The 27,901-nt window shown below is 37.4% G+C and overlaps 1 protein-coding gene across 1 annotated transcript in view; it reads left to right on the plus strand.

Annotated features, from left to right (window-relative positions):
• LOC138321874 (fibrocystin-L-like) overlaps positions 1-26,493 on the plus strand; it is a 40,961-nt gene extending 14,468 nt beyond the window's left edge. Inside the window, exons 20-56 of the mRNA XM_069265881.1 lie at positions 153-307; positions 759-858; positions 1,067-1,221; positions 1,668-1,790; positions 1,943-2,048; positions 2,356-2,625; positions 2,976-3,100; positions 3,246-3,381; positions 3,663-3,849; positions 4,251-4,495; positions 4,777-4,965; positions 5,244-5,420; positions 5,683-7,173; positions 7,372-7,521; positions 7,872-8,037; positions 8,474-8,630; positions 9,489-9,728; positions 9,947-10,076; positions 10,361-10,741; positions 11,066-12,561; positions 12,968-13,133; positions 14,084-14,338; positions 14,576-14,842; positions 15,560-15,808; positions 16,045-16,212; positions 16,377-16,610; positions 17,118-17,819; positions 18,108-18,270; positions 18,765-19,000; positions 19,567-19,812; positions 20,114-20,653; positions 20,951-21,246; positions 21,561-21,932; positions 22,197-22,587; positions 23,892-24,073; positions 24,466-24,601; positions 24,992-26,493. Of these exons, the coding sequence (XP_069121982.1) occupies positions 153-307; positions 759-858; positions 1,067-1,221; positions 1,668-1,790; positions 1,943-2,048; positions 2,356-2,625; positions 2,976-3,100; positions 3,246-3,381; positions 3,663-3,849; positions 4,251-4,495; positions 4,777-4,965; positions 5,244-5,420; positions 5,683-7,173; positions 7,372-7,521; positions 7,872-8,037; positions 8,474-8,630; positions 9,489-9,728; positions 9,947-10,076; positions 10,361-10,741; positions 11,066-12,561; positions 12,968-13,133; positions 14,084-14,338; positions 14,576-14,842; positions 15,560-15,808; positions 16,045-16,212; positions 16,377-16,610; positions 17,118-17,819; positions 18,108-18,270; positions 18,765-19,000; positions 19,567-19,812; positions 20,114-20,653; positions 20,951-21,246; positions 21,561-21,932; positions 22,197-22,587; positions 23,892-24,073; positions 24,466-24,601; positions 24,992-25,239 (11,030 nt within the window). The 3' untranslated portion in view covers positions 25,240-26,493. The remainder of the gene's footprint in view (positions 1-152; positions 308-758; positions 859-1,066; positions 1,222-1,667; positions 1,791-1,942; positions 2,049-2,355; positions 2,626-2,975; positions 3,101-3,245; positions 3,382-3,662; positions 3,850-4,250; positions 4,496-4,776; positions 4,966-5,243; positions 5,421-5,682; positions 7,174-7,371; positions 7,522-7,871; positions 8,038-8,473; positions 8,631-9,488; positions 9,729-9,946; positions 10,077-10,360; positions 10,742-11,065; positions 12,562-12,967; positions 13,134-14,083; positions 14,339-14,575; positions 14,843-15,559; positions 15,809-16,044; positions 16,213-16,376; positions 16,611-17,117; positions 17,820-18,107; positions 18,271-18,764; positions 19,001-19,566; positions 19,813-20,113; positions 20,654-20,950; positions 21,247-21,560; positions 21,933-22,196; positions 22,588-23,891; positions 24,074-24,465; positions 24,602-24,991) is intronic.
• Positions 26,494-27,901: the final 1,408 nt, after the last annotated feature.

A 27,901-nucleotide genomic window follows, 5' to 3' on the forward strand; every position in this document is an offset into this window, starting at 1 on the left:
GCTATATTGAGCTCACATAGGAAATATCAAAGCCAGTTTCATATTGAAATTAATTGCTAATGAAGATATTACCAAAGTCAGATGATCAAAATATTCAATACACTTTTTGCTACCGGATTGATGTAATTTATTCAAGTGAGACTTTGTTACAGCGGGTATATCAATGCAACGTCTCAAACCAGCCAAACCTAACGGATATCAGATCGACAGAGTTCTGGTTACTGGATCTCCAGGGAACTATGAGGTCACCCTAACACCGTATGATTGCGGATATAATTTCCCTCTCTTCATCTCCGATTCTTCACAGGTAAATTGATGTCTTGCACAATGAATCATCTATTCCTATAGCACTTTGAAAATTTATTTCATTCTATTTTATCTAGTACGATTATGCGCTATCCGTACATCAGCCCGTCCGTCGCCTGTCATTATTTTGATCGCTGCTATCAATAACGAGATTTAAACCAAATTTGGTCGCGAAAAATCATAAAAGGGAACAATCTTTTTAATATTAAGAACTTTTTGCCTTTTTTATTCATAAAAAGTATCACCAATGGAAATCAATATAAACTTGTATAATTATGACATTTAATTAGGCACCAATGAGTCTTTTATTTCTTCTTCTATTTGAAACAAATCTTTTCCCGTGTTTGACACTCTCATTGACGTTGTATTGATATCTGAACTTATACATATATCACTGTGAAGTGATAAATATATACATTCAGACTTATTTCACCTTTTAATCTATTTTATAGACACCTTCTGGAGCTTCGGTCGCTGTGTCACGTGTTCAATCAGCATCTCCTCCTGTACAGGGATCCTTTCGATTGACCTTCCTAGGGACGACAACTCCAGGTAAGTGACCCACATTTAGGTCGTTCTTATTGGTTGCATTTGAAGTCGTTATACTGTAGAAAAGGGTGTTGAACATTTTTACCTATGAGCACTATTAGCTGCCATGTTCGCAAGTTTTCAACTCCTAACCTCAGGAAGCAAACATTACACTTTAAGCTCCTAAATAACACCTGCAAAACACCTTTCGCTTTTTCTTTTTCGCATTTAGCTATCCCGGCTGACATCGACACGACTGGTTTAGCGGAAAATTTGAAGTCCATTGAGGGACTAAACGAGGCTACAGTAACAAAGGAAGGAGATTGTGCCAACTTTAACTGGTTTGTAACGTACAACTCTCTGCCAGGAGACCAGTCCCTCATACAGGTGAGTACGCGGAAGCAGTTATCTGTTTTTAAGGTAGGTCGATAAAGGTATTGTTTTACGATTTTCCACTTGTTTTACTGTAGTAACAAATCTTCTGATGAAGTGAAAGTGAATGAAATTACGACAAAATTAAAATATGTTGATTTGCTATTGTATAATCTCATTTATTTTCAAGCTATTTACGTATCTAGATGAAATCAAAGGGATATCATATTATTTTTGATAATTGTTTTAAAATCGTATAATACAGAATCTAGTCCGATCGCTATGGGGAAAATATTAAACTTTTTAAATGTTAATTACGCAAGAAGCGTTTATCTGATACATGCATATAATTTTAGATTATTCAATTATATCTTTCATGGAATAGTTATGATATCGCTATGGTTTAACCGCACCTTTTCATGTTGTGAATAATAATAATAAGAACCACGTTGTTTTTTCAGGTCGATGCCAGTAGTCTCACTGGCGAGTCTGTCTCCATGGTAGCCAAGGATGCTACTGACGGCCATGTTCTTTTTGACCCTATTCCAGGAGAATTACTCAGAGTCCCAAATGCCAAGCCACAGGTAAAATCTTCATTAATGTAATGTTATGTTTGGCAAATCATATCTTCAGTAAAAAGTCAGGAAGTGATGTCAAACTAACAATTAATGAAGATAATTCTTCAACAAACCTAGGAAGGAAAATGTTTTTATTAGATATCAATATTGTTCCATAGGTTACGATGCTGAACAACGATGTGCCAACCAAGTGTTCCGGTACCTGTAACTTTGAGTGGCTGACCACTCGCACCCCCACAGTAATTGGGATTTCACCTGGTACAGGTGAGGCATTTCGTGTTGTAACTCTCAATATTGACAATGACACAAAAAGGCTCTTATCTAAACATAGAATAGACTGAAAATGTACATGTCATTATTTCTTATGAAAAGTTAACGTATTGATAAGGCTTTTATTGGTATAAATTAGACTTTCATTTCTAATTGTTGTAAAATAACATTGAAAGATAGTTATTCTGTGTAAAGTGTCAATGTTAAGATATCTTTCGGGTAATTTTGTAGTTTGGAATTGAAGCAAAAATGAGGGATTTCTTTTAATTTTAATATAATGCAAAACGTTTCCTCACCTAAGGACTTCCCGGCACTGTTGCTTCTATCACCGGAACCGGATTCAGTGGAACTCCTTCAGATAACTCCGTTATGATTGGGGGCGTGGCTTGTGTTGCCACCGCCGCCACCACCACCTCAATCACCTGTACCATTGGCAGTGGTTCAGAGGGTATTAGCAAGGTCAACGTTAACGTGGCTGGATATGGACTGGCACAGCACAGTAGTGGAGACGTACAATACATTTACACTACAGGGATAAACAGTTTCGCGCCCGCCTCTAGCAGTTTAGGAGGTAAAATCTAAACCATTCAGATTTTTTAAAGTACGCTGCAACTGGTGAATTGCTTAAACGAATAACAGTTATAGACTATCTATCTTCATTAGCAGTATGGTGTGTAATTATTTATCAAAATTATTACACTGCTACTATCCTCGTAGCGATTGATTGCCATTAGATAAATTATTACATTAGTTTGATATATTGTGCACTGGGCTCTCATGTAGGCTCAAAATCGAAATAAGTTATTTCGGGTAGGTGTCTTGTCAACAAGGGCTGCAAATCACCTTTCCGTTTTGAACGTGAAAAAAAGTAACCTAAACATCATTAATTTATTTTAATGTGTTTACTTTGGATCACAACAGGTGGCGTCAATCTGACAGTGAACGGATATGGTTACAGAAGTGACGCCACAGTGACCGTGGATGGTCAGGATTGCCCAGTGATCTCGTATTCGCCTGACCAACTTGTCTGTGTAATTCCCGCAAGGGTCAGTAATTTCGATATTGCAGTTAATCTGATTATCATGTATCTTCGATATAATAGCATACCGGTTACTAATCGTAAGTGTTATAGATTTTTAATCCTCTTTTTATTTTCATTGGCTTATTTTCATTATGTCGTACTTTTCACAGACATCCCAAGGAGCTGTGGCAGTTGCTGTTCTGATGACTGGTGTCGCCACCTCAACTGCTTCGAGTTCCTTTACGTACGATTCCAGCATGACAGCACAAATATCATCAGTTAGCCCAGCCACGTCGGGGGTTTCAGGTCTGAAAAACGATAATTAGCCAATGGTAAAAGTTGAAGGCAGTGAATGATTGAAGGATATGAAAGCAAATTCAAAATAAATATTTTCAAATAAAAACTAAACCAACTGCTAAAATATTGTTATGAAAGAATAACAGGCTTCAATTTTCATTAAAATTACGTAATATAAAATCATTATTTAATTAATACAAACACGAAAAAAATATTTTATCTATAATTTGTCGAATGTAATCTGTTTCTTTCATTAATGATATTAATATCCATATTGTCCATATAATTAGGAGGTGCTACTCTGTCAATTGCTGGATCAGGATTCAGTACTTCCGGTACTTTGATTATTGGTGGAACAGTCGTTACACCTCTGTCCTACACCGATACCTTGGTGACAGCGACTCTACCTTCTCTAACTCCGGGTGTACAATCTGTACAGGTGATAGTAGGCACAGATGGCGCCGCTGTTCTCGCCAGGTAATTATAACGTATGTTGGTGTCAATGTTTAATGTTGAGGGATTAGAGGTTATCATGTAGACAGTTATACTTTCGTGATTCATACATGCATGATGTTCAGTGTATATTAACTCATATTCCACGTTTTGTACTTTTATCATAAACTTGTCTCTTTATCATATAACACTCTTGTTCATTATTGAAACTTATAACAATTATTTCGTCGAAATTCCACATTAGATTTAACATCTTATTTTTTCAATGTAGTTTTATTGGATATTGCATTCTAATTTGTTTGCCTCTGTTTGAGATTTTAAACTAATGTGTTTATCAGCACCAGTTTCAGTACTTTTATATATCACAGGCTAACTTGTCCTCGTATTTTTGTAACTATATCAAATATGTTTTACGCCATCTACAGTACAAGCGCAGTGCCAACAGTGAACTATGTCCTGAAGGTAACCAACGTGTTCCCCCTCCAAGGGTCATTACACGGAGGGACCAAAGTAACTATCACTGGTGAAGGCTTGGCCGCTGATGCTGAAGTCAAGTTCGGTGACACACCTTGTGACGTGCACTCCCCCACTGCTACCGCAACCCAGATCGAGTGTACAATCGGTGATACAGGGGCGACCCACCGTGTCGACAATCAAGGGTCACATTTCGGTGAGGAATGAGATGTTCTGTTGCGAAATGAAATTGTTACTTTTATAACCCACTTTTTCGAGTTATGGCTAACAAAGTACAAATTATGTTGACATTAAATGCATAAAGTGTCATTTAGGCATGTTAATAACACAAGCCAAGACATGATCATTCTGTCTAAGGAACAGATTCGATCTTTGAAATACTTTTTTCATCTTGGTTGTACAAATTATATGTTTGTGTGACCAACGATAGTGCTGTCTTTATTCATTGGTTTTATCAATTATCCCTAACCTTTACAGAATTCGGTATTGGTTATGCATGGAATCCTAAGAACATACAGGTACAACTGGGAGATAACGTTCGTTGGACCTGGGACTATCCTACCTGGGTCGCTGGGATGACACCCAGGGTAGAGCAGACACCTAATGCCAGTGCCACAACACCTGAGATTGATGGCTTCAGCAGCGGACCTACCGGAACAAAAACAGGTCAGTATGCTACTGTTTTAACTTTCAAAGTAACGCACCAAAAACAATACTAAATTTGTTCACGTATATTGTAAACAAAGTTGGTTTTGCATGCTGCAAATCAATATCTTTTCATGCAATTTACTTTTTTGAAATTCGTGATTTAAGTAAGAAATTTGAACATCGACAATCTTACATTGAGAGGTGATTTCATGTAATTCAACGACAGAAAATAGCTACAAATATTGGTTTCACTACTGTATGCAATAAAAATATGCATGTTATCATGTTCCCTATAGGTGCATTCGAGTTCAAGTTCAATACATTGGGCTTGAAGTACTTCTGGAGTGGTTATGTTGATGCCCTCACAACTACATGGTTCCGTGGCTCTGTAAATGTAGTCAGTAAAAGTTCATATATTGGCGATTTGAGTGTTAAAATAGGCAACATTGAAGCTTCCTACGACAAAAATTCAGGTAAGTGATCCTTGTTTTACCAACAATTAACTAGGTTAAATGATTAATAGTAACTGGCGGTCTTATGCGATCTTTTCATGGTGTCGTGTAACTAAACTGATTTCGATACTGAAAAAACACTTGATATTACATATATTGCCATGTTATGTAATTTTGGTAATTTGATATTCAACCGAGACATACCCGACGAAAACATTAACAGATAAACTATAACAAAATATGCAAGAATTTGGTTTACATTCATATTTATAATTGTTATTAGGTGTGGGTAATCCGGCATCCTCCGGGCCCTGCGTGGGTACCCTTAGCGCTATATCTGGGTGTTCAGACCCGGCACCCACAGGCGGAGATGCAACAAAATTCAACTTTAAATTCTGGACATGCCTGACCCCAACTATAACTTCTCTAAATAGAAATAATGGAACAGCTGACGACGACATTATTTTATCTGGCACCGGACTATCCACGACTAATTGTCAAAACGAGGTATCTTTCGGAAGTGACTCGTGTGCAGTTTCTACTGGCACGTCTTCCTCAATAACATGTAGACTTGACTCATCATCCAGTCCCCCTATTGGTGTTCAACAATCCTTAGCTGTTCGTGTTGGTAACCTAGGAAACGCCCGTATAGCAATTGATGGACAGGTAACGAAAACTTTTGCTGCTATCCCCGTTGTTTCCAGCTTTTCACCAGTTTTGGGTTCTATGGAGGGAAGCACGGCGTTGACAATTACAGGAGCAGGATTTCAAGGAAGTACTCCAAATGCTGATGTAACAGTAAATATTGGAGGATTCCCTTGCTCGATCACTTCTTTCACATACACAACTATCATATGTTCTACACCGAAATCAATAACTGATGGCATCAAACCATTGGAGGTCAAGGTAAATGCTGGTGGTCAGATGGTGCCTGCCGAGTGCCAATCCTGTGACTACACCTACGATCTTGGGTCTACTCCAAGTGTAGAATCAGTCTTCCCCACAACACTAGACGGATCTTCAACTACACTGATGATCACAGGAAAACGTCTCCCAACATCCATAAATGACGTGAGTGTGACTATCGGAGGCGAGACTTGCACTGCGACTGAGATTAAAACAAACACCATCAATTGTACCATATCTGCTATACCAGCAGGATCGCAGTCATTGGTACTAGATATTGCAGGAATTGGACGTGCGAAATACGATAGCTCACCTGTCACTGTTACCGGCCAAGCTGTTATTACATCCGTCACCCCATCAGCTGGAAGTACAAACGGTGGAACCAAAGTGACTATCGCAGGGAACGGGTTCGGTAATGCTGCAACTGTCGCAATAGATGGTACAGATTGTCCCGTGGACGCAGTCACTCTTTCTCAGATAGTCTGTACCACAGCGGCACACACTGCTGCAAGCAACCTAAACCTTGTCGTCACCTCGGGAGCAACGTCCTATACACCCGAGTCCTTTAGTTTCACAGTGGGAGCGACACCTGTGATATCATCACTGTCACCAGCATCTGGATCGTCAGGTGCTTCTGTCACCATCAGTGGCACAAATCTAGGTGCAACCACAGCTGACAATGTTGTCACACTTGGCGGACGGGAATGTGCTGTTACCTCGGCCTCAACGACGCAGATTGTCTGTACTGTTGGGGACTATCAGGCCGGTAGCTACGGATTTGTGGTTGACGTCGCAGGTAGCGGACTCTCTAACAACGACCAGATGTTTACATTTGCTATGACAGCCTCTAGCATCAGTCCCAATTCTGGTTAGTATCCATATATTATAAAAACCCATTTAATCTGCGATATCTCGAACTACGTATACTAAATTTGTAAAGTCTTGAATACGTTAATATATTTCTAACAAGGATGTTCTTTCAAGCATAATGTATTTGAAGCTTTAACATTCTGTCAATATTATCTGTATAATTGTATCAATTAATACATTACCAAATGATCTACAGGAAGTACCAGCGGAGACCAGGTTGTGACGATTACCGGAACTGGGTTTGACAACACCACCTCTGTTACTATCTGTTCCCAGCCCTGCATCCAGTCTGCCAGCCATACCTCCACAGAAACACAATTCTTCTGCGTCACGCCTCCTGCAACAGGTACGTATGCATAGATCACCTCTCCATTAAAAGTAGAACGTATTAAAACAGTGTAGGTGTTAGTGTCAGGTATCTTACTTGTAAATCCCATTGCGAATTCAATATTGGCTATTATAGAAAGGTATTCAAACCCATAGAAGGTAACACTTTTATTTAATTTTCGTTTGTTTATTTTTTATGTATGAATACTGAGAGTAGATAAATCAAACAGGCACATTCAATATATAATAAAAATTAACTCCAAACGTAAGGTGTATTTTCATACTGGAGAGAGTCCTCTGTTAACATTTGTCTACAGTGTCACTTCTGTAAGAGAACAGTGTGATCATGGTTAAACTATCAATTTCCAGGCACCACGACCCAGGTGTGTACTGTGACATTAATAGTCAACTCAGTCTCTCAGACGTTGAGTTACACCTACGATTCGACCAAGACACCGGAAGTAACAGGTGTGACTCCATCAAGAGGCGGAACTGGAGGAGGAACACGGATCACAGTGACAGGATCAGGATTTGGGTATGCTGTTGGACATACTCATGACTAACGGAATTATCTATTCATAGATGTTTTTCATTCGAAATCCGTTTCATGATCAACTCATAATTGATCTTAAAACTATATCTGGTTTAAATGTAGGGTCGACATTATGAATGCAATTTCCGTTTTTTCTCCAATTACATACTAATCTTTTCTACAAAACTATACCATATATTGTTTTTATGTTTGGCAATTTAAGTATACCTTAAAAATTTTCAGCTAGTCGAAACCAAATTTTCAAATTTGTCCATTTCATACTATGGAATTGTTCCCTTTTCCTGCTTACGCTTACCGTTTCGTTAAATAAATGATTCTTTAAATGATGGATTAATTTATTTAATTTTCTCGTAACAAAACTCCATAGCCATTAAATCCGAGTATTATTGATTGTCTATTGTTTCCTCTGTATAAACAGGACCAGCAAGTCTGACTGCGCTGTGTCTATAGAAGGCAGTGTGTGTGTTGTGGACTCGGTGACCAACAATCAAATTGTGTGTGATACTGGATCTATTGCCACATCTGTCCGAGGCAAGGTCCGAGTGGAGATCGCAGGCAATGGAAAGGCTATACAGGTATGCCGCTATCGTTTTCCTGCTTTTCTGTAAAAAAAATAATAAACCGCGACACGTGTCACGGACCTGCACTACCTTTTTTAACATTTTAACGTCAGTGCTAAAAACATTCGTTCCTGACATCAGCTGTAAGAATACCGTCATTTTGGGACGAACGCAGGTTTGTGTGATCCTTTAACGCTAACACCGATGTTTGGAATAGGAAAATCAGACATCGAAATTCCCTTTGGTACGTGTACCTATGCATGGTGACCAGCCATCTTTCACGGGGAGTCATCTCTCCTTCCGCTACAACAATGACGGTCGAAGCGTAAAACGGCAATTTTCACTCATCACAAACTTAAGTAATATCTAGCAACAAATAGCGAATCGCCCTTTATTTTCGATAACACAAACAATTTCTGTCTACGGTGACAGTGTGGTATGAATTGATATTTAATTTACGTCATCAGTTAGGAACTGAACACATAACCTTTGTCAATCCATTCTAATGCACAACCGATTTAGCGAAATTAAAGTTCACTGTAAAAAAAAGGCAAGCAGCTTTTCCAGTCGTTTACCAGTGATCTATTAAAAGAAAATTCAACTATTACCTGCAAAGCAAATTTGGAAGTATCCCAATGGAAAAAATGGAAATAAACTGAAATGTTTAGAGCTAGCATCTTAATTAGCAAAACTTATTTTTGTGATACAATTAATACGCATCTTTGCCTCCAATTGTAATGTATTATGAAGGTGCGTAATGAACTTTTAATATTTCCTGAGGGCTTGTGTGAGTGAAATCTGAGAGCAAATAAATATTCTCTACTCTATTGCACAAATAGATTTTTATTATCGCTGTCGCTATTGTGTTCACAGACTGGAGCTGATTACCACTACGTGGACGTCTGGTCCTCGGTGTTTTCCTGGGGAGGCGTGTCACTGCCGACAGATGGCGATCTTGTCGTTATCGCTGCTGGACAGACCATCTACCTCGACACCACCACCGCTACACTCAAAATGCTTCTAATTCAAGGGGGAGAACTCATCTTTGATGACAATCAAGATGTGGAGCTAAAAGCAGAAATTATCCTCGTCACAAACGGAGGACTGTTCCAGGTATGATCCATGTTTGACTGATCACAGTGAAAAGAAAGAAGAAAGTAAGAACAGTAGATAAAAGAAACTAAAATATTTTTTGACTTTTCACTATATCTACTTCTAATGATTTTATAATAATGTTTACGTCGTAATTAAAAATTTTAACATGACGAATTATGAATTTCCAAAGAACGCTTAAGAAACCAATCGGTTTGACATTCTATATGGTTCACTAGGTGGGAACGGAGCAAGCTCCCTTCCAGCACAAAGCTACCATTACCTTATACGGTCACCACCAAAGTAAAGAACTTCCCATTTATGGAACAAAGACGTTGGCTATCCGTGAAGGCACGCTCGACCTGCATGGTAATATCATAGTAAATTTTCTTTAATTTCCAATTCATTCTGGTTTGCTTTTATGCCCTTTTCGTACATGCGATCAGGTGGGATCCAATGATACAATTAACTTAATGTAGAATATATAAATGGCTGAGTATCAGGATGAGTATCACTACCATACATAGATTTACAAATCGAAATGTTCTTCACAATGTTACTCTTGTTATCTCATCAATGGACCTGTTGCTATAAGGGATTACTACTTTCAGAAAAATAACTGATATATTAGTAAATAATGTTATGTTTTTAAGGTATCCCTACCCCTGTCACATGGACGAAACTCTCAGAGACAGCCAATGCTGGCACAAATGTTATCAAACTAGAGAAAGCTGTAAATTGGAATGTTGGAGATAAAATCGTCATTGCGTCAACTGGTGACATGGCGTCACAGTCCCAGAATGAGCAGAAAACTATCACAAATATCGCTGGAGATCAGAGGACCTTGACATTAGACTCAAATCTCGCAAACACTCATATCGCAATAACAGAGAGTTACGGAACAAGTAGTAATGCAGCCACTTTACAATTTTCTGCTGAAGTTGGACTTTTAACACATAATGTAAAAGTACAGGGCAACAGTGATGCACAGTGGATTGAGAAAATTGATGCTTGTCCTGATGGTTTTGATACTGGTAAGTTTAAAAAATTCTTCATAACTGCAAATTACGAGTTGGTTTCTAAATGTCACAGCGCTTGCTATCACGTGAAAACCAAACCTAGAAAACAATAATTAACGACAAAAACAAGTGCAATGTGTATCAAACTAAAATATAACCACATTTGCATTTTTCTTATGCTTGCATGCTGAAATATGAAATACCGTTCGATAGTGACTAAAGAAGTTAATATGATATTAAGCAATGATAATAGTGATGCTCTTTTGAACGTTCTGACGAGAGGTGCTTAGTTAACTGTCACTTCCACTGGTGTTTAATACTGTAACTTGTAATTCATAGGTGAGTTTGCCACTCAGACATGTTTCCAAGGACGGTTTGGTGAAGAAATGGGCAGTGATCAGTTTGGTGGCCAGATCATGATCCATGCACCAGAGTTTGACACACATAAATCAACCGGTCGAGTAGAATATGTAGAATTGTACCATATGGGTCAGGCATTCCGACTCGGACGATATCCTCTCCATTTCCATCTCAATGGCGACATGTCCCACAGCTATGCCAGAGGACTTGGTATCCATGAAACATTCAACCGCGCAGTCAACATACACGGTACTCACAACTTATTAGTTGAACACATAGTCATTTACAATATCATGGGAGGCGCTTTCTTCTTGGAGGATGGGATAGAGTCCGGTAACACCATCCAGTACAATCTGGCTGTCTTCGTCCGAGAAAGTTCTAGTCTCCTGAACGATGATGTAACGCCAGCCTCTTTCTGGTGCACAAATCCAAACAACACTATCCAACATAACAGTGCTGCTGGAGGGTCTCATTTTGGATTCTGGTACCGTATGCATGATCACCCAGAAGGGCCATCATTTACAAGTGATGTCTGTCCAAAATTACTGACCCTGGGGGTATTCCGGAACAACAGCGCTCATTCCTTTGGCTGGTTTGGACTTTGGATCTTCCCTGACTACACCCCACGCGTAGGGGGTGTCTGTGGTTCAGCCATCCCAACACCTGCAGTGTTTGAATCTTTTTTTGCCTGGAACAATGAGAAGGGGATAGAAACAGTAAATACTGGGGCTCTCCAGTTCGTCAACGTCCAAGCTGTGGCAAACAAAAAAGCTGGATTTGAAGGTAAACTTATAGTAGAAGGGGAGGACACCTCCAATCCTGCCAACGAAGCTGCACTTAGAGATTCGCTGATCGTGGGATATGCTTCATTTTCGCCTAGTTCCGTATGCTCGTTTGGTGGCCTCGTATTTCCATATGGCTTTGGATTCCAGACGAACAATGTTGAATTTGTCAATTTCGACAAGTCCACATGTTCTGCCTTCACCTGGACAAGAATTGACGGAACATGTAGCAAAAATTGCGCTGGATTCGCCTATCCGACATCTGGACTGACCTTTACTAATTCTCCAAACCGTGGTCGTTATGAGTGGTTGTTCGAGGGAATAATCCATGATACGGACGGTAGCTTCTGTGGCAGTGCTGGTTGTAAAGTCATTCCTACTACAGGAACTCTCCCGCCTACTTGTAACAACTTTCCAGATTTCAACTTCGGTATACCAGCAAGTGTATGTCCGTCTTCTGTTAAATTCCATCGTTTTGGTTTTAACAACATTCTGCCCGCCTCTTTGGAGTTCAAGCAGTCAAACTGGACGAACCAGTACGGTTCATCTATGGCAGAATTCCGTGACAAAAGGATTTCACACAAGTTTGGCTGGGTACTGAATGTCGTTAGTGGAGAGACATACAATATAGGGTTCGTTGATGCCGCAACACAGACAAATCTCAGCTTCTCCGGAACATTTTACCATTTTGAGGTGATTTAAATTTAACACTTTATAATTGGCTCCAAAGTACATAATGTCCCCTAACTTTCATAGAAAGTAAAATAAGTTTCCGTTGGGTGTTTAAACACAAAATGTCAATAGAAAATGATTATTATTTGAGATATCCCCGAACATATATAAATTGTCGAAGTAGTCTTAATAATTTGAGTTAGGTACTTGTAATATCTGAATAAAGAATAACAACTTTCTGCATTATCATTTTATATCAAACTATTAAAGCATTAGGTCAAATCATTCAGAGTCATACTTTAAACATTAGGTCAAATCATTCGGAGTTACACTTTAAACATTCAGAGTTATACTTTAAACGTTCGGAGTTGTACCTTAAACATTCAGAGTTTACCTTAAACTTTAAACATTCGTTTTATGTTTTCAGGCCAACGATTATATTTTCGTGCGACAAAAGGTTAACAAGAAGCCTGATAGACTGAAGAGCGACGCTCGTGGTTTTGTAGACTCCTCTGACGTGCCTCTGGACCCAAGTGTCCACACGAACGGCGACTGGACATACGATCATTACAAAAATGAAATCACACTTCTTGGTGAGTCGATTTTAAAAAAGACACTTTGGAAATGTGTTCTTGGATGTAACGATTGGTCAATGAAGACTACTGTGAAATCATTAATTTTTGTGGGGGTTTAATTTTCGTGGATTTCGTGTTTTGACCAAAGTCAACGAATTTACATCCCCACGAAAATATATATACCTATACCAATGTCATGTAAGTTTGAGCGTTCATGCATTGTAGGATGATTAGTACCTCACTACATCAAATCTATTTCGGGGACAAACATGACAAGTTAAAAGTTGGAAAATATTGTTCAAACAAAGATAGTTTTCAGAATTTCATAGACTTCATCCACATGTACCAACAAATAATTGATTGAGTATATCATGAATCTATCAATGTGACACGATAATTGTTTGTTGGACACATCTGTAAAAACACTAGCTGAGTACCGACTCTAGCTTGTGATTGTAACTGTGTTGTGTGGTAGAGCTTAGTTCCGCTTGAGCGATCACACAGTACAGGTGACAGTGTTGACTGTGTATTTTTAACAGTGATGTGTAAGGTCTTCTCCACGAATTTAAGTGCCAACGAAATTGTAAAATTTTAGAATCCACGAAAATTGAGCCCAACGAAAATAAATGAATTCACAGACTAATCACAGTATAATGAATTCCGCAAAATCGTTTATGTTTTCCTACTGACCACTCACAAAACAATGTTTTATGTATATATGTATTTCTATAATATAATAACATCAAAACATGATGAAAAAATCCAATGGCCAAATTAAATACACGTTTTTCACATTAACAAAATGTTTATATACTCCATTAATAATAAATATTATTAGTAATATTTGATAGTATTATTAGTAGTGTAACAGTAGTATAAGTAAAGAAATTAGTAATAAATATTGCTACATGTTTTGATATAATTGAAATGTAAATATCTAACATAACTATAACCGTATTCCATTTCAGTAAAGGGTAGCGGCGGAGCCGTCGGTAGAAGGAAGCGTGGTTCTCCTGCAATACCATTTGGGGACAGCAGTATATCGTTCGATTTCCAGGCTTTCAAATGTTTCTACGTTAACTGTACGCCTCCACCAGATCCCAACACTGTTCCTCCTGCAACTGAGCGTCCCTCTGATTTCGTTTATTGGTCCGAGCCGAACTCATGGCCTTGGTTGAACAATACTCTACCGTCGGCTGAAACTGACCTCATGATACCAGAAGGTAATTTGTTGGTTTTTTTAAGTTTAGTCGCCAACTACAACTACACTTGACGATGTGTAATTAAAACATCAAAATTGTGCCAAGTTATTTCATTTATATCCAATGGAAAATGACATCGCTGCATATTAACGGTATCATTTTCTTTGTGAGGGCGCGATAGGAATTATTCTATTTATGGTAGGTCACTTAGGATTTATTTTCACGTGTGAATTTAGCTTATCTTCATTCTAACCACAGGTGTATGGATGGTGGCAGACATGGCCATCCCTTCGTTCAACAAAGTCACTTTGTACGGAGTGCTGGAGTTTGACCACGGCACAGCTCCGTCATACCGTGATATAGATCTGAACGCTACCTATATAATTATACTGGGAGGTCGACTAATCATTGGGTGGCCTGGTGCCCCGTACCTAGGGAACTCTCAGGTTATACTGAGAGGTGACTGGAGTACCCCAGAGTACACAGACCTTACCAACGCCCCCACCATTGGATCCAAGGTCATGGGTATGTATTTGTTTGAAACAAGTCTGTTGAAAGTTAGATACCTGAAACATGATCCGTAAAATAAGCAATAACCTAAAGGCTGACATGGCAAGTGAAAAGATTTGTCTTATTGTCTGTTTTGACACTCTTTACAGTTTTCAGTATTCATAAACCTTATCTAAGTATGATCTGAAAAGTGTTTGATACAACGTTAGTAAATGAAGAGGAGTTGTTTTCTAAACATGTTTATGCAAAAGAGGTGAACTTCGAAGCCAAACATTATATGAAGTTTCGCAATACACACATATATTAGATATACTCTGATTTCCCACTTTTTTATTGGCTAATATGGGGTCACGTGACGTTCAATATATAGCATATTAACTTGGTGTTTCCATTTTCAGAAAAAAAACCGAGTCAATTTTCCTTTGCTAATGTCATTGCCCAAACGTTGCATTCTCTTTGACAATGTTTTTTTGTTATTGATACACACATTAGAGATTTTCTTTAACATTTATTAAAAAAATACATATCTAATATAAAAAATAAGGACCTTTGTTTCCCTCTATTTAGTGTTATATTGCCAATGAAGAATTTAAATAATGGCCTCGGACTACGCCCTCGGTTATTTATTATAGCATCATAATCTCAACAAAGGTCCATAATTGATATATATTTTACATTATTATCAATAATTATGTCTGAAAAAATCATTAACCATGCCTTCATTTGTGTTAGCTGTATTCGGCGGCCTTGACCTTCATGGAATTGATGTGGGAGTATCTTGGACTCGGTTAGCGTCATCTGCGACTGCCGGAGATAATACCATCACTTTAGCTCAGAGTGTCAACTGGACTGCTGGCAGCGAGATCGTCCTAGCGCCTACAGGATACGACGCGTGGGAAACAGAAACATTCAGAATCAATAGCATATCTCCAGACGGGCTAACCCTGACCCTCAACAGCTCGTTGGCATACAGACATGTCGGTATGTATTGCTTTTAAAAAGTTTTATTGGTCGCAGAGAAAATTTGTACTATGGAAAAGACAGACTAAACAGAAGTATTCCGAAATAGCATTTTAACAGACAACATTAAAAACTCGCATCTTAATAAACGAATTAGCGGTTATATTTGGTCATGTGCTAAAACAAATTATACCGTTATTTGTCTTTACTATCATTCCTTTTTTATGTTAGTAATGATTTCCCTGTTGTGTCTATAGCCCACACAGAAACAGTAGGTGGCCAAACTATCAATCTCGGAGCTGAAGTTGGACTTCTGTCCCGAAATGTCAAGGTCGTTGGCGAAGCTTACTCCAAAATGTTCAAGGAATCCTTTGGTGCCAGAACGTTGGTAGGAACTGCACAAGAAGGAACAACGGAGTATATCGGTAAGACCTTTGATGGGAAACATTTAGCATGTTAATACCATTGTTCTACACCTACATAGTAACAACTATAACAAGTATATCTTCATTTCGAGAGTTTGTGTTCCATATAAATAATATATCGGTGATCGGGCTTTATATGAGTGTTTGTTTATTATTTTCAAAAGGCTTTGCTCGATTAAGCAACGTGGAGTTTTTCCACACCGGACAGGAAGGCTACACAGAATTCTACGATGCGAGATTTTCTTTGACATTTCTGGATGGAGGAACCGTCAGCAACATCAAACCTTCCTACGTAAACAAATGTGCATTCCACAACGGGTTTTCACCTGCCATCGGTGTCTTCGCTACACATAGTCTTCCCATAGAGGATAACGTGGTACACCATACAGTCTGGTGGGGTAAGATAATTTTAGACTTGTATTGGGTATAATGAAATCATCATGTTATTAACAAATGTGTTGGCTCATAACTAACTTCATCAGTCAATAAAGAACACAATGTGTTTGTAACGTTAAGCAAATACACCGGTTCAATGATTCCATTCCGTTTATTTTAAGTACACAACGATTTTGGTGTTATATCGCCTTAATATACACAATTGAATCCTTCATTATTTACGAACATCTCTGGCCTTTAATGTTCCTACAGCATATTAAGGTATGTCACTGTTACACACTTCCTTCTCCTTCCGAGATTCCTACACAGCCACTAAATAACCCTATCTATAAATTTAACATGATTAGCAATGTTGCTATACTTTTCCTTGCGCAAGTTGTTTCCAAAGTTCAATACTTTAACCAGAGGTAAAATGGTAAATAAGAATAGTGAATTTTATTTAGAATATTTTTTCTTATGTGAAGACCGGTGTGATTTTTTTCTTATATTTGATCACATCTCTTTTTAAGGTATTCAAACATCTTCGGATGATACCCAAATCCGCCGAAACCTCGTGACACTTGTGATTTGGGAGGGTTCTTACCAAGATAGGTACGAGTCATTCAACTTCCGCTATAATGGTGCCATCCATGCCCTTGACTCAAAGCTGCTTGTGCTGGAGGATAACGTCGTAGCCGGAGCAGAGAGGGCAGCCTATCGACTAAATGCAATGCAGTGCGGAAGCGCTGGTTATGGCAACAACATGGCACACAGCTCGCTTATGGGATTCGGAATATTTCCAATAGATACGGTATCCGTTTCCTGTGTTTATATATCTAATTTCACTATGTGGAAAATCCGCGATGGTGCCATCTACTACCAAAATTCAGTTAGTGTAGAAATCAAGAATATCGTCTCAGTAGAAAACACCGTCGGCAGTGTATCGTTTGTGATTGGTCCCACTGCCGAAAACCATGAATATGCCGAAAAATATGTCTTGGTCAAAGATTCCCTATTTATTGGCGCCACAGCCTCTTTCGACTGTTCGGCAGATGCATGGAAAACAGATGATAATTTAGAGATCAGTTTTAAAGCTCGTACTTGGATCAAGGATGGCAGTCACGTTGGGATTGCGTTTACAAATTTCTTCCAAGCTACTAATAACATGCCACTGAAGCCGCATTATGGAACCATGTCCTATAACTCTATTATGGGCTTAATGAGACTAGAAGGTGAGTAGATTAATGAATTACAGAAATAAAGGAATGCATTCAGACGAGAATTTGATAAGAGAACATAAATGCTCGCTTTAAACCATCAAATTGTACCCGCAAAAATTATTTAATTTATAACTTTGGTGAACAAAACGCAAAAACAACCAAAACGGAAGAAATATGTTCAGAACAAATAAGAGGCATGTATTCTAAAAGAATAGTATGCTATATGTTCCCTGCCAAGGTACATGTATTTTTTCTTGCAGTGTGTAAAATATATACAAATGTATAAATATTTAATTGTAGGTAATACGTTTGCACATTTCAAATCAACTTGCGGAAAGAATGATTTCGCTGTATCAACCAACGGGCTTGGAGATGATCTACAACACCCGATTCAATCCCGAAATGCAGAACTTATTGACGTGGCAATAGACAACAAGATACATTACAATAGACCAAGGGTCGCGTGAGTTTGAAAATCATGATAAGACTTCTAAGGATACATATCTTAACGACATTCTATGTATCCTTTGCGTTCCACTCATAGCAGGAAGATCGGAATTGGGTAAATTTAGGATAGTGGTCTCATGTATATACAGACAGTCCTATAAGTAATATTAATATAATAATAATATTTGGTAAACGTAGAGTACAAGGAGAACACTCACCTATATCTACAAACTGATTGTCTGCTTCTGTGAGGAAGACATGGAGTCTTGCCCTGAGCAATTGCCGTTGATTAACGGGTTTCTCGGCCTCAATTTAACAATATAAACTCAAATACCTCAACATGTAAAATGAGTAATATTACACTATTTTCTTATTGAATGTTCGGTCTACAATGTATATAGATTCAAGAGCGTTACAGGTCATATGATCAAGCACTAAAAAGTACCGATGATTGAAAGGTAATACACATATATCACATATAAAACATGTTCTCTTACTTTTACCTATCAGGAAGATCAACAGCGCCGACTGCATTGATATGGACTGTGATGGCTTGAAGAAGGATCTGTTCGCCGATATGGATGGTTCATTCTTGGGTGGAAGTGTGGGCGCTATCATATCTGAATCGGAGTGGCAATGGAATGGGGATGCACGAAGAGGTCTGGGGGATTATAGAATTCCAAAGGATATGTTGACGAGACAAGACGGAACACGTATAGAAGTCAATGATATCGCTCCTAATAAAGGTATGGACAAGGATACAAGACAGATGCTACCATCTCAAATACTAGTATAAACCTCAGAATGGCCATGTAATTGGTTCAAGGATAATTGGGCTATCTAAATTTGTATTGCTTGAATTCTTTTGACCCAGCGAACATGTTTCATATGTTTTAATATTTTAGCATTTTAAGTACGGGAGATAAATTACCTACATATCAATCCCTCAAGAATGAGTCTTGCTTGTTAATCCTCGGAAATCGTCGTTCTAGCTATCATAATATTCTACATCGTAGCGATATCCCATTCTCCTTGAAGAGTAGATATTGACTATATAACGGTTTATTAAATGAGATATGCTCATCGTTTTAACTAAGGTCACTTTTTATTTATAATAACAATAACTTCTACCAATATATAGTCTATTTGTGTAAACATATTGCTAAAATGTTTAGTGGAATGAATATTTCCTTTTTGAAACAAAACTACAGAATACTAGCTTTTGAGACATGACAAAACATATATTTGCTATTTTTTGAAACTGCTGTACAATGTGCATGTATTTACATTCATACTCCATCTTTTCACACAGGAATTATACGCAACAGCAATTGTGTGTACAACTCCGTCTGGCAGGCTCATGAATGTCATGACCTTAACTACAAGATGATCGTCATTGAGAGTATGGACTCGGACACGGAGACCCGCCGAATCTCGCCTGTGGCTGTCCTGGGAGATGGATATCTTGACCTCATCAACGGTCCACAGGATCACGGCTGGTGTAGTGGTTATACCTGCCGCAAACGTCTCTCCACATTTAGCGCCTTAGTGGCAACAGGTAATGTCATGTTGTAAACTTGGCGGTTAATATAAATGTCCTTAAAGTGCTCAAGTTTTCTTTCATTAATTATATTGCTAAGAATCATTGTAATATGAAACTTTTTGCTGATTTTAAAATGAAATGCCGATAAAATGCAAATGCACCTAAACAATAACAATTCAGTACTCGTATAACGATGAAGAATTTACTTTTTATTCAATTTTCTATCGTTTGACATGTTCTAACCGAAAATACAAATGAAAACCAGTATAATATTATTTTGTTCAAATATATCTCATATGGAGTACTCTTATTCTAGACAAGGAGTTTGTTATCTACTTCACTGGAACCGCTCCTCAACATCTCCGTTTCTTCCTTCTGAACTCGGACGACACAGAAGCTGTCAAACTGTCCGTATGGTATTCGCAGCCAAGCCGACGCGATCTCTACGTGGATGGTAATTTGGTTTCACCTAAAAATGGCAGAACCGTGAACGGCGCATACATACTGGATCCACCTACTTATCCAGACGAATTCATGCCAAACGTCTCTGACACTGCTGGACAAAACTACTACGATCGGGACTCTGGACGGTTACATTTCACTATGCGAGGAAACAAAGTGATTGAATTGAAAACAGATGCCTCCGTTATTCTGTCCTTCCAATTCCAGCCTATGACAGTTGATCAGTTCTTTGGAGATCAGTTAATCCAAAACCTTGCAGGTTTCTTTGATATTCCGCCTCACAAAGTGCGACTCGTGAAGGTAGTAAGGCAGACGACACCGGCAGGCAAACGACGAAAGAGATCGACCGGATATGACGAAGTTGTCGTCGAGATTTCTGACAATCCTCATTCCAGTAAGGGTTAAAAATTAAATATCAACATCTTAATACAAATTATTAATTGTTTGTTTGTTTGTTTGAGTCACAAATTATTAATGTCTCCAATGAAGATATTTAATGAATACTATTTTTAAATTTTTTGTTTGATGCAAAAAGCATGCCAATCTAATTATGAACATTATGAGCGGGTATTATATATCTATTTGAAAGGAAATGCGTTGATTTGGTTATACTGCGGAGGAATGTTTATGATGAAAATAAATATGTATATAACCAGGCCTTGTGTTATATGGAAACCCTTTTGTGCTACAGATATCAACGACTCCAGTGATTTATCACAGACCCAGCTACAGAATATATCAGCTACTCTGGTCAGTGAAGTTCAGCTCGGGAATATCAGCCAAGTCGTTCAACTTACAGTGGTCGGAGTGGCTGTAGTGGAACCCCTTCCTACCCCTGGATCTACCGAATGGAGCTCTACCACGACCGATTCTCCGTACACGGTCGTCGTAGAGGCTTCGAGCATGCGTTTCAATCCTGCACCAGTACCAGAGTACGAGGGAGTCATCCTCAAGACGCAGCCAAAAATACAAGTCTTGGATGCAGCGGTAAATTCTATTTCATTTGGAATCTTATGTATTTGGTCGTGTACAGCTGTATAATGACTATCCTATATGTATATAACTTGCTTAATACATGGGAGGAAACGTCTTAATGATATTGATGAACTGCGACATTAATCGTCAAAATATTCAATAACTGTAATCAAACAGTTGTACCAGGCTAGTGTTACGATTGAAGACTTTTTTATTCGCTATGCTAAGGGTAATGTATCAACAAGGGTACATGTACAATATAACACAAGATGTATATCTGTCGCCTTATTAATTCGTTTTAATTTTTCATTCATCTGTTTAAATAGGGTCAGCCAATAACAAGGCTAGGGACGCCATCTCATCCCTGGAAGATCACTGCCTCCCTGCGCCCTGGCGGATCCAACCCATTAGCTAACCTTACCGGTAACCTCACCGTTGAGTTTGTTAATGGCTGGGCCAACTTTACTGATCTCATCATCACCCAGTTTGGTACGGACTTCTACATCGACTTCTATCTGACAGAGCCAGCAGACACCAACTTTACTATTGCTTCTGCTCCACTCACCGTGGCTGGTCGACCAATCAAACCGTCTATTACATCTATGACCTCAACTGTAATCGAGAACAACTACTTCGCTATCGGTGTGGAACTTCGTGACGAAGTTACATCAGAACTCATTCCTGATATCGCATGGAGGGTCTGTTAAATCAAATCTATAATTCGAACGTCATTTATGCTAAATAAATTTTGCACATTCTTGTCAGTACTTTAAAATGTCCAAATTTCATTGCACCACATGGTTACATTGCAACATTTTTCTCAATCATGATCATTGCTTGTCAATTATTATCGTTTGGAAATCTGATTCTAAACTTCATTGCAACGTGAAAATCTTCAGATTATACACAATATTATGGAAAATGAGTAATTAATGACAAAAACCTGGAATTATTTTAAACAGGGACATACTTGGACAATGACGGCAGAACTGAACCAGCCAGAACATCACACAGGCTCGATGCTTGGGACAAACGAGACAATATTCTCCACATCTACTAGTTCAGCTAACTTTTACTCACTGAGCTTCACGTCCTTCGGAATCTACTCATTGAAGCTCCGCATCTACACAACACCAGCAGCCTACGACCTCACCGAGGAGATTCAGGTGATGGTAAAATCTCAGAATCAGACAAGTATTGTCATCGAACAGACGACACAGGTCCAGATGAAATTTGATGCCGATTACAGCACAGTGGTCGGAACCGACGATAAACCATTCGCGGCCATGATGGGGAACTTCTTTGCTGTAAAATACCCAGATGTAATTGTCAACTCTGTAACTGTTACTGAAGGTAAAGATTCACTAGTAAACGTTATACATAACTTCATCACATACAAACAACAAGATGATAGTTTATAATACTTGTTATAAATCTGAACATTTGGTCTGTAATAAAAATATTATTTAATTTAACAAACGCAAGATTATTTGGATTTTTTTAAATACCATGATTGATTTACTGTCCATCGTTTTTAAAAATTCAAGGAAGGTAATTTCAGTTTTTTTTGTTGTTGTTGGTTTTTTTTTTTTTTTTTTTTGTAATTCTTTTATTTTTCCAAAGTGTCAATTCATCAATACAGTAGATAAATATAAAATAATTAATAATTACACGCAATCATACATACTTCCTCACCCACATTTTCAATTCAGTGATCAATACTAATGCAACTTACTCACTGTGACTCTCTCTCTCTCAATTATACTGGGTTTAAGATAAAAACAAAAACAGAAAAAAGACCATAGAAGATATTATATAAAATAGTTTGAAAAATATTTGGGAAAAAAATGGAAAGAAAAAATATAGACACATTTTTTTATTACATACACTCACAAAAGAAGAAAATGAGAGATGAAAATATGAAATACAAGTGTAGGATTATTTCCTTAAGCTAAAACTAATTCAAAATGTTGTGTAATTATTGAGAAACTGGATGGTAGATAAGTAACAATATGTTTATTATAAAACCGTATATAACTATATTATGGAAGCAAATATTATTAGTTCTAAACTTCTCGTATATGTTGCCATATCAGAAATTGGGAGGTTTACACAAGAATTTTATTTAAATTACATGAACAAAAATGCATGTACACATTCTAATGGGGAAAATATGTATTAATTGTATATATACAAATTGCCTTCAAATGCTTAGTTAAGAATCTGTATTAATTTATTCCATTTTTTTCCACTCAGCTAAGAAGTTTTTTTTTTTCTTTCTCCCCTTTGTTATTGACGATATATTTTCGAACTTTATAATGATCATAAATGCAATATAGTAGAGAATTAATATTTAATGATTTGTGTTGGCATCTACATCCGTAGATACATTTTTTATAGGCAAAATGATTTGGTTATCAATTTTAAAGGCCTATTAATCATTTAGATTTCCAAAAACAATGTCAGTTTTTATTTCAAAGATACCATTTCAAATTTGCTGATAATGTACATTTTAAACGGTAGAGACTATTGACAAATCGTTAATAAAATTGCAAACAAAAACTTTTAACACGATGCGCAAAAGTTGATAAACAGTGGTTCAATTTGATAAAATTGAATATAATATATGATTTTTAATTTATGACCATGTATTACAGGCAGTATCATTGTGACCTTCTCCATCAGTGGGGGGATATCAAGTGTAAACACGACCGTTCATGGCATGTGTGACAGCGTCCAGAACAGCACAGGCTTTAACTTCAACTCCCAGTCCCTTACCCTCTCCAGTTATCTAACCGTTGGTGGAGTCTCCTACTATGGAGTTCATTGTGGCCCTATCGTAAGTGCTACATAAATATATAGTGCAATTATTGACAAGCTCATGAAATGACATTAGGTAAACATTGTCGTTTAAAAAGACGTTCATTAACTTCCACGGAGTTGAACTTTGATTTATCATCAATGTGTTTTAATCATATGAGAATTTAACGAGATTTTGGAAGCTTAAGTAAAATTCAAAAACATATTTGATACAATTTTACTCATAGTTTTTTTCCTCTCAATTAACAACAATCTATATTGAAGATTTAAGAGTTCATGCTTCTTTTGTTTATTGAACAGTTATTTTTTTTCCAAAAGGATATCTACGTAGCATTTTTCACAAAACTTCTTTATTCGTGATTACATTATACGGACACCTGACTCGTATTTAACTTTACCATTTTATCACAGAGTTCCGATGACGACACGAGCACCACCAAACTTGCACTGATTATCTCCCTTGTCGTGGTTTCTACAATTCTTGTGTGTGTAGTAATTGGCATCGTGATCTGGAAGTGCAAGGTTTACCCGAAAACAAAGACCAGAGGTATGATTTAACACTGTTGTTGTAGTTCTATGACATTAAGCTTAAATCAGACCAAGTACATATACTAGAAGTGTAAAATAACCCCTGTCTAATAAGCGTCGCATGAAGCCTAAACTAGTGTCAAATGGTTTGATTCAAATTTACAAATGAGTTGTAATGCAGTGACTGGAGAGTTGCTTATTCAAATTTAAACGGTTTTAATGTGGTGTATCCCTAAACATATAATTCCATTCCATTGAAATGGAGGATGTGTCTATTCAAAGCTTTGGATCATTATACGTTCCATCTGATATGTTGCCAAGATGATAACTTGTGTGATGTTGTATTGCTATATATACTATGATGAGGAAGCAGTATTCTATTGTAATTGTTTTACATGCGTTGTTACAGATCTAAATAACTACGCCAACTACATTGGGTACCCCAGTAAGATCGAGGACGTCATGTTCCGGGAGCAGTCGTTCATGAGTATTCGGGAGAAGTCTGGTGGTCTCCCTCTGGCTCCTGCTTCTACCACCTTTTACAATCGTTATAACAACCAGGGCAGGAACAGCCCTGCCCCTACCCCCAGAAACGAGCAGTTGGACAGGATGAGTCCCCTCCCCGCTTACACACCAAGGCTCCCTGAACCACAGTAGTTATCTCCCGAATCAAGAACAAGTAGTTTTTTCTTAACAAGCAACATTATCTGTGATAGTGTGTGATATTATAGCCAGTGAATGTAAGATTTCTCTAAACTAGCAATTCTATGATATTTTGTGATGTATAACCAGTGAATGTAAGATTTCTTTAAACTAGCAATTTTGTGATATTTTGTGATGCCTAGCCAGTGGGGGTTTGGTATAAACTATAGCAAGTATGGTGATCTTTTTTATCACTTTGAAGAAGAATTTTGTGATATTGTGTGATATTACAGTCAGTAACAGAACTTTTTTTCTGATCTAGGAAATTAATGAAATTGTGTCGTATACATTATAGCCAGTAAGATATTTGAATTTGGCATATACTTGATATCGTGAAACCGGCATATATTATAGTGACTGAGATTTCGATTTCTCTTAATTACATGCAAACTGTGATATGTAGATGTAGCCAGTAAATGAAGGGTTAGTCTACTTCAGCATATCGGAGATATAATGTTATCATGTACTGTTAATACTTATAGCGTACTTGCGGTGAGAAGCACGTTTTGTTTATGTAACCAGTTTGACGTTTTTTTATTGAATCGAAATGGTTTTCAAAACGTGGAAGTATTGCCAGTGAATGATAACGCAGTGTAGTTATCACATAGACATAGGTAAAAATGTATACAAACAGAAAAATGTACATTGAATTGTATGTAGTTGTAAGCAGGAATACCTGGCATGTGGGTCTACGCTTATCTGTCCATTATGCATTGCTGGAGTTAAGATATTTAAAGTAAAAATGATTTCTGGTTCAAATAAAATAAATTCTTTAAAAAAACACAAAATTGATGTCTACCCCAGTAAGATATGAAAAGTTACATCAACAAGAAAATACAATGCCTTTAAACAGCCGTTATGTTAATACAGTTTGAGCATTTCTATCTAAGTCGTGAACGTTTTGAATACATCTGTGATATTTCCACTCATACACGTTTTGTGATTTATCACTTTTCCACGTGCGTAGACTTCAGTTACACATACACTACAAGATATTACTTGAACTTCCAATGTACCATTTTAGTAAAGAGATTGAATTCATATTGGTGCATAATGTTTGTTCTTTGGTTTGCAATTCCGTATTTATTAATACTATTAAAGTACTATAATATGTTTCTAGTTGTTTATAACACATACGTGTACTGTACTTAAACTCCTGTCTATCAAATTGTTTTAATTGAATAAAAATAGACTTATGCCTCAATTCAACTGTATTTGTTTATTGGTTTTCTATCTAATAACCGAAACGGCCAAGGGTGCTAATATTGGGTCTGCCACATGCTGTGATGAAGGGCTACACAAATCAATTAAAATGAATAACTTTTACCAGGCTAGCATCTGTAAATGACTTCTTGTCATTAACTAAAAGGCATAGAAACATGATTTTAGGCTCGTAGCATGCTGGTATGAAGGTCTGCCAAGTTTGGACCTTTATTCAACATCACAGGAGTAAAATAGGCTAAAATCTTTATACAAATTCTTGTTAATTAACTGGGAGGCTTAGTAGATGTGAACAAAAGGTCAAATAAGAGCAAATCTCCAAACAATTTCTCTGTATTTGAAAGGCGTAAAGAGCTCAACTATTGAGTCTTTAACATGCTAGATGAACACCAAAACTAATTTGGACGAATAATTACTTAATCTCTGGCAAACTACTAGAATATAAAATACAGTTTTATAATTTGTTCACTGCAATATATTTCAGGCAAATAAGTTTCAAGCGCGGAGGGATAGATAGATATCTTTATTTACCTACATTCAGTTAAGACATTTATAGAACGTATTATGTAAAGAAGGGCTTGGTGGCTTATTGACAGACATAGTGTTCTGTGAATTTGACAACACCGTGGATTATATTTAGTCCAGCTGAGAATTGGTTACAGTTTTTATAATTATAGACCAACCAGGGTGCCCATAGACCATTTTTAAACGTTTAAGTGTCTAGATATAAAAATCGGTAAAATACATACTCAACACTGTATTATACACGTAGTACAATGTGGAGATTTTAACGATTTACTTATCTAGACTCCTAAAACGTGTAAAAATGGTCTATGGGCACTCTGCAATGGTGGGTCCATACTTATATAAACTGTAACTAATTCTCAGATGCCTGTAACGGGGTTAGCTTGTGTTGTGATCCAACATTTAAACGGTGTACAAAAGAACAAGCTTCAACATCTAATTTCTATCGTAAGAATATTAATTAACTGCCGATCACGGTCGATCTTTTCAATAACAGAGGGTGGGAAAAAGTTGCGTATTGATTACACAAATCAAACCTTATACAGATGCTCCACCGCTAACAAATGGTATTTTTCCTCTTTCAAAAACAGGAGCAGACGAATTAGTAGTTTTCTTCAGTTACAAAGGTTACTTTCCTTACACCATTATCGCCATTGGAAAGTTAGAGCTTCTAATTTTACTTGAAGATGAAAATATCAAAAATAATTAATTGCGTCCCGAAAAAAATCCTTGGCACTATGTCATATATGGAATGAATTATTGATTGCGCATACATCAAAGGCGAAACAAATTATTTTATATAATTTTTGTGTTGATTAGACATAGGCCTATATATCAGAAACATATATAAGAGAAATTGGCAAATCCGTCG

The sequence above is a fragment of the Argopecten irradians genome, chromosome 1 (assembly GCF_041381155.1).
Source record: "Argopecten irradians isolate NY chromosome 1, Ai_NY, whole genome shotgun sequence".
NCBI classification, from domain to species: domain Eukaryota; kingdom Metazoa; phylum Mollusca; class Bivalvia; order Pectinida; family Pectinidae; genus Argopecten; species Argopecten irradians.